At 33.9% G+C, this 13277-nt stretch overlaps 1 protein-coding gene across 3 annotated transcripts in view; it reads left to right on the forward strand.

Annotated features, from left to right (window-relative positions):
* The window catches only part of LOC125157828 (uncharacterized), a 412592-nt gene that overhangs the window by 78977 nt on the left and 320338 nt on the right, over positions 1–13277 (forward strand). For all 3 annotated transcript variants that reach the window (XM_047844867.1, XM_047844868.1, XM_047844869.1), the window contains exon 3: positions 10561–10724. In XM_047844867.1, the coding sequence (XP_047700823.1) occupies positions 10561–10724 (164 nt within the window). The remainder of the gene's footprint in view (positions 1–10560; positions 10725–13277) is intronic.

Here is a 13277-nt window from a genome sequence, read left to right on the forward strand (position 1 = left end):
ATGTTCAGAAATCAGTCGCATTCTTATACACTAATAATGAAGCAACAGAAAGATAAATAAAGAAACTTATCCCATTCACAATTGCAACAAGAAGCATAAAATACCTAGGAATAAATCTAACCAAAGATGTAAAGGATCTGTATGCTGAAAACTATAGAAAGCTTATGAAGGAAATTGAAGAAGATTTAAAGAAATGGAAAGACATTCCCTGCTCATGGATTGGAAAAATAAATATTGTCAAAATGTCAATACTACCCAAAGCTATCTACACATTCAATGCAATCCCAATCAAAATGGCACCAGCATTCTTCTCGAAACTAGAACAAGCAATCCTAAAATTCATATGGAACCACAAAAGGCCCCGAATAGCCAAAGGAATTTTGAAGAAGAAGACCAAAGCAGGAGGCATCACAATCCCAGACTTTAGCCTCTACTCCAAAGCTGTCATCATCAAGACAGCATGGTATTGGCACAAAAACAGACACAGAGACCAATGGAATAGAATAGAAACCCCAGAACTAGACCCACAAACGTATGGCCAACTCATCTTTGACAAAGCAGGAAAGAACATCCAATGGAAAAAAAACCAGTCTCTTTAATAAATGGTGCTGGGAGAACTGGACAGCAACATGCAGAAGGTTGAAACTAGACCACTTTCTTACACTATTCACAAAAATAAACTCAAAATGGATAAAGGACCTGAATGTGAGACAGGAAACCATCAAAACCTTAGAGGAGAAAGCAGGAAATGACCTCTCTGACCTCAGCCGTAGCAATTTCTTACTCGACACATCCCCAAAGGCAAGGGAATTAAAAGCAAAAGTGAATTACTGGGACCTTATGAAGATAAAAAGCTTCTGCACAGCAAAGGAAACAACCAACAAAACTAAAAGGCAACCAACGGAATGAGAAAAGATATTTGCAAATGACATATCGGACAAAGGGCTAGTATCCAAAATCTATAAAGAGCTCACCAAACTCCACACCCAAAAAACAAATAACCCAGTGAAGAAATGGGCAGAAAACATGAATAGACACTTCTCTAAAGAAGACATCCGGATGGCCAACAGGCACATGAAAAGATGTTCAGCGTCGCTCCTTATCAGGGAAATACAAATCAAAACCACACTCAGGTATCACCTCACGCCAGTCAGAGTGGCCAAAATGAACAAATCAGGAGACTATAGATGCTGGAGAGGATGTGGAGAAACGGGAACCCTCTTGCACTGTTGGTGGGAATGCAAATTGGTGCAGCCGCTCTGGAAAGCAGTGTGGAGGTTCCTCAGAAAATTAAAAATAGACCTACCCTATGACCCAGCAATAGCACTGCTAGGAATTTACCCAAGGGATAGAAGAGTACTGATGCATAGGGGCACTTGTACTCCAATGTTTATAGCAGCACTCTCAACAATAGCCAAATTATGGAAAGAGCCTAAATGTCCATCAACTGATGAATAGATAAAGAATTTGTGGTTTATATACCCAATGGAATACTACGTGGCAATGAGAAAGAATGAAATATGGCCCTTTGTAGCAACATGGGTGGAACTGGAGAGTGTGATGCTAAATGAAATAAGTCATACAGAGAAAGACAGATGCCATATGTTTTCACTCTTAGGTGGATCGTGAGAAACTTAACAGAAACCCATGGGGGAGGGGAAGGGAAAAAAAGAGGTTAGAGTGGGAGAGAGCCAAAGCATAAGAGACTCTTAAAAACTGAGAACAAACTGAGGGTTGATGAGGGGTGGGAGGGAGAGGAGGGTGTGGGTGATGGGTATTGAGGAGGGCACCTTTTGGGATGAGCACTGGGTGTTGTATGGAAACCAATTTGACAATAAATTTCATATATTGAAAAATAAATAAATAAATAAAATTGAAAAAAAGAAAAAAAACACAAGAAAAAAATAAATACATAAAAATAAAATCCACACTTACTCCATTGAATATTTCAAACAGTAAAGTATAAGATAGATCTGATCACTATCCCAGATTTTAACAATTTTCCCAGGTGTATTCAGGAAACACAATTTTCTTTCATACTAGTTGTGGTATGATAAAAAAAAAACTGAAGACTTAATTTTGAAATAGATGTTTTAACTCTGGGTAAACTTTTAGGTTTTCCCTTGGTATTTTTGGTTTATTTTGTTTCTGGTTATTTTTTTGCAAGACTTAGAAACAACTGATTTTGTAGGTTTTAGTTTGATATTCAGTTGTTTAGAAAAACTCCAGTGAAGGAGCTCTAGGTAGGTACAATTAAAATAATCTAATTTTCAGGTACTAAAGCAAATAAGAGCCATGAATAAACCTCTCTCTGAATATCTCCAAACAAGTAAGAGTGTGGTTCTCCCCTGAGATTCATTCATTTTGTACAGTTACTTCAGTTATTTTAGATATTGCATCTCCACACATGATTTCACCAGTATCAATCTAAGAAAATGTATGTTTATTATTATCAAATCTTATTTAAACCTTTAACACCTGTATTTTTAGAATGTGTGTACATATTTTTCCTGTTTTTAAACTTCCGTCTAAGTTTATTATTACTTGGATAATTTATCATTTTGTCTTTCTTTTAATGTTTATTTTTGAGACAGAGACAGAATATGAACAGGGGAGGGACAGAGAGGGAAACCCAGAATCTGAAGCAGGTTCCAGGCTCTGAGCTGTCAGCACAGAGCCTGACATGGGGCTCAAACCCACGAACTGTTAGATCCTGACCTGAGCTGAAGTTGGATGCTCAACCGACTGAGCCACTCAGGCGCCCCACTGTCTCTCTTTTTTTTTAATAGAAAACAAGTGAGCATTAGGTATTTGTTAATGAAAATATTCTCTCATTGCTATACCCTGTGCTTCTATGAAAAAGTAATAAAATATAATTATGTAATGAATGCCTCAATGTGTTAAACATTGAGTAGTATGTATATAGATATGTATGAGCTGAAGTTTTAAGTGACAGTGTACATCCCAGTGGCTCACATCAGTGGATGTTGAAATCAATTACAAAGCCCCAAGACCAACTTTTCTGATTTCACAATTTTGTCTGTGATCTGTTTTGTCAATGACTCATGTTGAGACAAAAGCTGTCCTCTAGGCAGCAACCAAATTGGATCTCAATTTTTTTTTTATTAGTAGCTTTTTCAGAGTTTAATATTTTGGTCTTTATTCTAAATCAGCCTCCCTACCCCCACCTCATTATTTGACATTGATAATTTTTTAGTGTTCTTAGAAACATCTTTATCATGTGTTCTTACACACTTCATTGCATCCATTGAAGAATGTGTATAACTATCACTGTTATAATACACTCTTCTAAGTATATGTAAAACACTTTTAGGATACAAATTCTAAGTAATATGTAAACAGTGTTCTTCCAAACATCTTTGTTAGAAGTATTCTTAAACACCGTTCTACATGATAGAATATTAACCTCTATATAGTAAGCAAGTATCATTCTTAGAAATACCTTTATTACAAGTGTTCTTAAACACTTCACTATATGCTTTCCAGACTGTATAGATATCATTTACTGATATTACACTATTCTGAGTATATAGAAGTAGCAAACTTTTATAATTTAAATAGCATCATAAGCCATTTAAAAATTAAGAAGCATATTTCCCACAAAATGTACATACATACATAAATATAAAAATTAGCATATCCCCTTGGATTCCAAATATATATAAAATGTATATGCATTTACTTTGGATTTTCTACATTTTTAGTCTCATTAAAGAAGATAACATTAAGAATTAATTTTGTGTATAATTTAAAATACCATTTTGTGTATAATTCTCAATATTTAAAGTTATAGCTTGCTTATTTAGCTTTATAATTGTTTAGCATTTTTTCAAGCCAGTTTATTTCAACTTTCTTTTTATTTTATTTTATTATTTTATTTTTTTTTTCTTACTGTATTTTAAATTGAGTCCTCTTGGATGTATTGAGCATCTTTCTTATGTTTGACTGTTGTTCTATAACATAAAATCAAAATGCTAGTTTTCTGTTGGTGCCAGGTTTGTTTTCTACATTTGAAATTCCTGGATGTCTTTGGAATCTAATTTTGTAGTTTCTTCATAGTAGTATGTCTAGGCTTCGTCACATATGGTTTGTATGACTTGCTAATTTGAAGAAGCTCTCTGTTAAAATGCTGTTGCTTGAAATTCAGTAAATGAAGAGTTTTAAAATGCATTGGGTGTCTTTTTTGGCCCTTTTTTATTACAAGTATATACCACTTTCTTATAAAATATAGAGAGATGAAATTTTCTTAATTGTTGAGTTTTAGGAAATTTTAAATGCTTTTGGCTATATAAATATTTCTTTAATTTTCAGTTGTGTTATTGGTTTCAATAATTTAATTAGCCTATTTGTGACTAATATAATTCAACAATATATATATATTTTCCTTGAATTTTCAGTATTTTTTGCCCTCTTCTAGATAAAGTCATAGCCCATACAAATAAGAAACCCAATTAGACCCAAAATAGTATTGTATTAATCTATATACAATATGGTGGATTTTAAGAACATAAAGAATTGACTGGTGAAGTTAAATAACATGCTACGTACAGTGTTAGGAAACACGAGATTGCAGTTTTATTGTGCAGGATATGAATGTGTGAAAACATTGCCCCATCACTCAAATTCATTCTGATCTTTCATTTCTTTTATTAACTAAAGCCTACAATATTTCTCATTCACTTAACACTTGGGGCATATTTCTTTTAGTTTAAGATACATGATATTAACATTTTTTGTGTGTTTCTGTTTAGTGTCCTAAAATAAAATTGTAAGCTCTCTAAATGCAGGGATTGTGTTGTGTGTCTTCCTGTCCCCCTGAATTTGTAACAATTATTATGCACATAGAAATCACTTATTAAATCTTTGCGGAACAAATGAATGAGTGAGATTAAGGAATGATGAGCTGTACATATGGATTATGATCTTTGCAAAAATTCACAGTTGTGGATAACTGACTTCACTTAGATTACTCTGAGATGGTGGCCAGCTGTATCTTACATGGCATTCTAGAAGGTATTTTGTGGGTGTCATAAGTAGTCATTTCCAATTTTAGACCATCTCAATTACTATGAGAAGTAGTATAACATAGTGGTTAAGAGCATGAGATCTATAGTCAAGCTTCTTGGCTTTAAATCCTGACTCAGCCACTTACTAGCTTTGTATCCTTTGTTAAGTGACTTACCTCTCCTTGAGTCAGTTTTTGCATCTGCAGAGTGCAGATAATAGTAGTTCCTTTGTCAGAATTGTTGTAAGAATTGAGTTAATATATGAAAAGTGTTTAAAATGGCAAATATTAGTTATTATTATTACAGTGGGTCTTGCAGCTTCTTAAACTAAGAGAAAAAAACTGATCATTTTTATATTTATAAACAAAATATACAATCTACTCTTAATGGCTTATGTCAATCCATGCATATACAATGGGGTCATGACTATATAAATTACTCACATATTTGGGAAAATAAATTTAAAACATATACAAACGCATGTACATATTCATTCATATACACAACATTTAAGAATAATACTGTGACTCAAACTTATAAATCAATATTGTTAATATTAAGCTCTGACGGGACAAAGTGACATGGGATAAAAATAAAAACCGGGTAGGTGTGGATGTGTATGTCATATAAATCAATTTGAAAGTTACATATTTTCTTATTGATAGCTTAGAATTCAAAAAATTTATCCTTGGAGGTAATTTGAACAGCACTACTATGAATTGTGAAAATACATCAAAATATAAATGGTTTTACAAACCTGGAAGCTTTTATGCCAGATATTGAGAATGAGCTTTCTGCCTTTCATTGGTGGTATCACTTTGAAGGGGCATGCTAATTGTGGAATTGTAATCAATTCTTAGGCTTGCTAAATCTCTCCTTGGACATTTGCCACGGATTTTTTGCATCATGAACATTTAGCTTCTTCAGTCTTCATGCTTCCTTACAGAAATGGCCTCGTCTCTGATTTGCAAGCTTTATATGCTTATAGCTGATATATGTTAATCAGACCAACTTGATAATTATGCCATTAATGACTCAAAAGTCCTATATATAAATGAAGACCAAATGATATGTATAGATTCAATCCAGAATCCTGTAATAAAAGGATGCAGGCTATTGGTTGGTGACGGCATGCAACTAGTTTCAGGTCCATAGTTATTATCTGGTCCATATGCTTTCTAAGGAAGTTTTAATAAAAGGATTTATTTTTTTTTCAACGTTTTATTTATTTTTGGGACAGAGAGAGAGCATGAACGGGGTAGGGGCAGAGAGAGAGAGGGAGACACAGAATCGGAAACAGGCTCCAGGCTCTGAGCCATCAGCCCAGAGCCCGACACGGGGCTCGAACTCCCGGAACGCGAGATCGTGACCTGGCTGAAGTCGGACGCTTAACCGACTGCGCCACCCAGGCGCCCCAAAAGGATTTATAAAAACAAGGCAAAGTAACCTAGGAGAAATAACTGACATGTACTACATCAGATACTCAATCCTCTATAGAGACTAAGTTATTTTATTTAATTTGTATACATCACAATTATTTAATTTATTCCTACAATCTAGTTGACAGTATATTACATTTCAGTGCAAGTATCTGTTGCAGTTCATAAACAGAATGTGACACTGGGGGGTGTCAAATATTCAAGGCATTACTATTCACTCTCCATATACACATGAAGAGTAAAGAAAAGATCAAATCCCCTCTGATAAATCATTAAACATTCAAATATATTTACTGAGTAAAGTTTCAAGTACATATGAGCACCATCCATAATAATATATATATCATTCTTTTAGACAAAGCTATATATAATTTTCTCCTAGCCTATTGATAGCATGAGAACTGACTCATAGAAATTTCAGTTTATTTTTTATCATATTTAACCAGTGTAATGAAATAAGTACAGCACAGTCTTCTATAAGTTAATAGGAAGATTACCTTGAGAAATTCAGCTTTCAAATTTATTTTAACATAGTTACACAGCTTCCCTCAAATAGCCAAAGCAATCCTGAAAAAGAACAAAGCTGGAGGCATCACAGTTCCAGACTTCAAGTTATATTACAAAACTGTAGTGATCAAAACAGTATGGTATTGGCACAAAAATAGACACATAGATCAGTAGAACATAATAGAAAACCCAGAAGTGAACCCATAGCTATATGGTCAATTAATCTTCAACAAAGCAGGAAACAATATATAATGGGAAAAAGACAATCTCTCCTGTTGATATTTTTTATTTACTTTTATTCACTCATATATGTACTCTTATAAATCAAATACTGAATTATTTCTCTCTGCCCAATGAAAGGAAGTAATAGCCTGAAAAATAAGCTGAGACATACACCCAAGTTTAGGTAGGTACTTTGTAACTCTGAATTATATTGCTGGTTATTTTATAACATGGAACAGAGAAGTGTTCTCTGTTATAATGTTCCAATGGATGGAAATGGGAAATCTAAATAATAAACTGACAAAAGTTGAGTTATTCCAGGTGGCTTTACTTTAAAATTTTTTTAATTCAATGAGAAACTTTACTAATTTATGAATAATCAAAGGGTAAAACCAGTCTAAATATGTAGCAATAAAGAATCACAAAAATTTAAAATAAAAGAAATATACTTTTATGCCTTTAAAGGGTAGGTTTTAATAAGAATGAAACTAACAAGCACCAAAAAGAATCTTATTAAAACATGGGCAGAAAAAATTTTTAAATAAAAAACAGGCAGAGGGGCGCCTGGGTGGCGCAGTCGGTTAAGCGGCCGACTTCAGCCAGGTCACGATCTCGCGGTCCACGAGTTCGAGCCCCGCGTCGGGCTCTGGGCTGATGGCTCGGAGCCTGGAGCCTGTTTCTGATTCTGTGTCTCCCTCTCTCTCTGCCCCTCCCCCGTTCATGCTGTGTCTCTCTCTGTCCCAAAAATAAATAAACGTTGAAAAAAAAAACAGGCAGAATACCTGAATAGACATTTTATGAAAGAATACCTGCAGATTGCCAACAGACACATGAAAAGATGCTCAACACCATTAATCTTGGAAATGCAGACCAAAACCATGATGAGATATCACCTCACACAAGTCAAAATGGCTAAAATCAAGAAGACAAAAAATAGCAAGTGTTGGTGAGGATGTGGAGAAAAAGGAACTCTCATGCACTGTTGGTGTGAATGTAAATTGGTACAGCCACTGTGGAAAACAGTATGGAGGTTCCTCAAAAAACTAAAAGTAGATATGCTATATGATCTAATAATTCCACTATTGGGTATTTACCCAAGGGAAATGAAAACATTAACTCAAAATATATATGCACCCCTATGTTTATTGCAGCATTAGTTACAATAGCCAAGAATGGAAGCAAACTAAGTGTCCATCAATAGATGAATGGATAAGGAAAATGTAGTATATATATATAAAATGTGGTATATTATTATGTATTATATATGTGTGATACATTATAAGATGAATGGATGAGGAAAATGTTATATAAATCATATATTATGATTATATATCATATTATATAATATATATAATGGAATATTAAACAGCCTTAAAAAAGATTAGATTGTGTTATTTGAGACAACATCAATGGACCTACTTAAGCTAAGTAAAATAAGTCTGACTGAGAAAGATAAATACCTTATGATTTCACTCATGGAATCTAAAGATAAAAATTTTAAAAAGAATAAAACAACAAAAAGCACAATCAGAGCTACAAATACAGAGAAAAAAAACTGATGGTTGTCAGGGGGAAGGATGTGGGGGGGATTGGAAAAAATGGGTGAAGAGGAGGGGGAGATACAGGCCTCTAGTTATGAAATGATAAAGTTATGGTAATATGGCACAGAGCAAGAGGAATACGGTCAATGATACTGTAATGATGTAATGGGACAGATGGTACCTATACTTATGGTGAACATAGCATAATGTATAAACTTGTCAAATCACCAAGTTGTACAACTGAAATTAATGTAACATTGTGTGTCAACTATACTCGAATAAAAGATAAATAAAAAGAATGAAACTAACAAAGTAAATTTATCAGAGGTCATTGGCAGGACTTGTTTTAATAAATAGGTAAGAATGCAAATATTATTTAATTAGCATATGAGTATAGTGAAGTGTATACCTGTATTTGACAAGCTTTCTATTTATTTATTTATTTTGAGAGAGAGTGAGAGTGAGCACGAGTAGGGGAGAGGCAGAAAGAGAGAGAGAGAGAGAGAGAGAGAGAGAGAATCCCAAGCAGGCTCCATGAGTCAGCACAGAACCCCATATGGGGCTTGAACTCACGAACTGTGAAATTATGATCTGAGCTAAAATCAAGAGTCAGAATTTTAACTGACTGACCACCCAGATGTCCCTGTACTTGAGAAGTTTTAAAAGCAGTTTAAATATTCCTCATGAAATGCTATTTATATTATCTAATTCTTTAGCAGATTATCTAAAGATATTATAAAGGTAAACACTCTCCTGAGTTATTTTTAAAAAATCAAAGTAGTAAGATCTGTATTAATCAGCTTATATCATTAGTTCCCAGGATATTAGCCACATTCACTTTCATAGGGAAGTTCATCAAATTTCAAATAAATTATGTTAATCTAGGACCATTTCCACTGTACCCTTACTCTTACTATGTGTAACCAAAGAAGAATGATAATTTCATAATTTAGTCTTCTTATTTTAAGTTTAGGGAGCAGAAAGAGAGAGAGAGAGAGAGAGAGAGAGAGAGAGAGAGAATCCCAAGCAGACAGCACAGAGCCCAACTATGGACTCTAGATCGTGAACATTGAGATCATGACTTGAGCCAAAATCAAGGGTCAGACGCTTAACGACTGAGCCACCCAGGTGCCTCCATAATGTATTTAGTCTTCTGATGCCTTTAGTTATTCATATAAGCTCAGCTTTCTTTTATATCAGATTAAGTTAATTTTTCTCCATTATTTAATATATATTGTTTTACTTATGGATCTTCTAATTACTTCTTTCTAAATAGAGCTAAAGAAATGGCAGAAGCAGGTTACTAAAATATATATGTGAATAATTTTGGATTTTTCCCTCTTAATTATAGTTATGAAGCAGTTTACCCAAGAGATTGTACCCTCCCCAAATAGTTCACATATATTAACTATATGGATTCTTAATTGATCAAATTCCAAATGTTAAAGCAGTCACAAATCAAGAAGTACATTTTATCTCAGTTCTGTGAAGTCCATCTTCAATATTATTATAACAGATTATAAATATACTTTCAGTTATAATCTCTAACTATAGGTGTATATTTAACAGGGTATCTTTTATTAATTACATTTTCTACTTAAGCATTTCTGTGAGGGCCTACAAAAATCTGTCCTTCCTAAGCCTTTCTAACTAAGGACGCTGAATTTAAGATGGAGTGTTGGAATAAAAACTGTAAGTGGCTCATTGATAATAAGAAAAAAGGCACAAGTAATTCTATACTGGTTGAATTATATAGTTGTCTTTAAAGGAGGTATGGTCTCTATTTTCTTTGACATTTCCTCTACCTCTTTTGTCTTTTTTCAGAATTGAATTATAATTTTCTGATATATGGAGAACACTTTGAAAGAGCAAAAATCAATGGGGAGAAGCTACTTAACATTACTCGGCAAAAACTTAATGAACTTGGCATAATACAGACTGACCACCAGGACATCATATTAAAAGCGGTTGCTAATATTAATAAAAAGGTGAGTATAGCACTGTCCTAATTTGCCTTTCTTTTTAATTAACAAAAAATGAATTAAAGAAAAGAGTGTGTTTCCATCAGATACGTGGTCTACAGTGAATTTCAGTTTTTTGCCTTTCTAGTTCAAAAGTAATTATGACTGATATGGTCTCTAATTACTCTGTGGATCCTTCATAATCCTGTATTTGAATCATGGCACTGTCGTAAGTGGTTGCTGTTTCTTGCTCCGCCGTGAGGATAATGTGTCCCATCATTCCTGGGAAAACTCAGAGATATTCTGCCTAAACTGAAGGTTATTCTGCCTTATAGAATTGAAAGTGAGAGATGGAGGTTCTAAGAAATAAACTCACAAATTTTTATAAGATCAAAGGATTGAGAGGATTGTTATATCCACTGAATCTGAAAATGAATCAAAGAATGATAAAAGAGTTATCAAGACCAGACACAATATTCTAGACAGTTGTCTTTGCACCTAGAAATAGAGTGGTCACTTTATATAATAGCTCAGTCAAACCAAAACTCAATAATAAATACAAAGGACAAGTCTGGAACTCATTAACAAAGATGAAATAGATTTGGATTTTTTCATTATTTCAGGACTGTGGTCAAAATCCATCTACCTATTCAACAAATATTGATTGAGGACCTTCAATTACTTGAATAATTCAAGCAATATCATATGCCTAATTGTGTCTACTGAGTTTCATTTTCCATTATTTTTATTTTTTTAAACTATATTTACTTATTTTGAGAGTGAGAGAGTGCAGGAGGGGCAGAGAGAGAGGAGAGAGACAATCTCAACCAGGTTCCACACTGTCAGTGCAGAGCCCAATGTGGGGCTGAAACTTACAAACCAAGAGATCATGACCTGAGCTGAAATAAAGAGGTGGATGCTTAAATGACTGAGCCACGCCCCTAAATTTTCATTTGACAGGCTTAAAAACTATTTCTTTCACAGTACAACCTATTTCACTTAGCATAATACCCTCTAGGCCCATCCATGTTCTTGCAAATGGCTAGATCTGGTCCTTTTTGTTGCTGTATAACATTTCATTGTATGTATATACCACTTCTTTAGTCATTCATCTATCAGTGGACACTTAGGTTGCTTCCGTATCTTAGCTATTGTAAATAAAGTCATTTTCTTTAGGTAAATACCAATTAGTGGAATTTTTGAATCATATGGTATTTCTATTTTTAGAAATTGGCTGTACTAATTTATATCCCCACCAACAGTTCGTGAAATTTCCTTTATTTTCTATACTCTCACCAACATTTGTTATTCCTTGTGTTTTATTTTATCCATTTTGACAGGTGTGAGGTAATGTCTCATTGTGGTTTTGATTTACATTTTTGTGATGATTATTAATGTTGAGCATTTTTTCATGTATCTGTTGGCCATCAATATATCGTCTTTGGAAAAATGTCTATTTAGGTCCTCTGCCAATTTTTACAATGGAATATTTTGTATCCATAAAAAAGAATGAAATTGGGCTGCCTGGGTGGCTCAGTCGGTTGAGCATCCGACTTTGGCTCAGGTCATGATCTCACAGCTTGTGAGTTCAAGCCCCGCATCAGGCTCTGTACTGAAAGCTCAGAGCCTGGAGCCTGCTTCGAATTCTGCATCTCCCTCTCTCTCTGCCCCTCCCCTGCTCACACTCTGTCTCTCTCTCAACAATAAAAGTAAACAATATTTAAAAAAAAAAGAATGAAATCTCTCCATTTGTGACAACATGGATTGACCTAGTGGGTATTGTGCTGAGCAAAATAGGTCAGACTGAGAAAGACAAATGTCATATGATTTCTATCATATGTGGAATCTAAAAAACAAAACAAATGAATAAACAAAAAAAGCAAAATTAGACCTATAAAAACAGGCAAGAAACTAATGTTTGACGGAAGGTGGGCAGGAGAATGGGCAAAATGGGTGAAGGGGAGTGGGAGTTACAGGCTTACAGATATGGAATGAATAATTCCTGGCAATCAAAGATGTAACATCAATGATATTGTAGTAGCATTGTGTGGTAACAAATGGTAGCTATACTTGTGAATATAGCATCACATATACAGATGGTGAATCATTCTATTTAGGACTGAAACTAATGTAACATTGTAGGTCAACTATAATAAAAAAATAAAAATAAAAACTATTTCTGATGGATTTAAAATGTTCTAATATGTCCTATTGATTTTTGAAAACTCTTATCCTTCTACTTTCTCTTTAAGGTCAATGTGTACTCCTTTTTAAAGTAGTCTTTTTGTATCTTTTCCATCATAGCCTTACAAGAGTATGATGATATGTATATTTGATTCTACTTTATATCCCATTAGGTTAGGTATTCAATTGAGACTATTAAATAGCAAACACCATGAGAATCCTTGCATACTGCATGAACTGATTTACTGTGTCAATGGAAATGGTTTATTTTCTTTTTCTTTTTCTTTCTTTCTTTTTTTTTAAATTTACATCCAAATTAGTTAGCATATAGTGCAACAATGATTTCAGGAGTAGATTCCTTAGTGCCCCTTACGCATTTAGCCCATCCCCCCTTCC

The sequence above is a fragment of the Prionailurus viverrinus genome, chromosome X (assembly GCF_022837055.1).
Source record: "Prionailurus viverrinus isolate Anna chromosome X, UM_Priviv_1.0, whole genome shotgun sequence".
In the NCBI taxonomy this organism is placed as follows: Eukaryota; Metazoa; Chordata; class Mammalia; order Carnivora; family Felidae; genus Prionailurus; species Prionailurus viverrinus.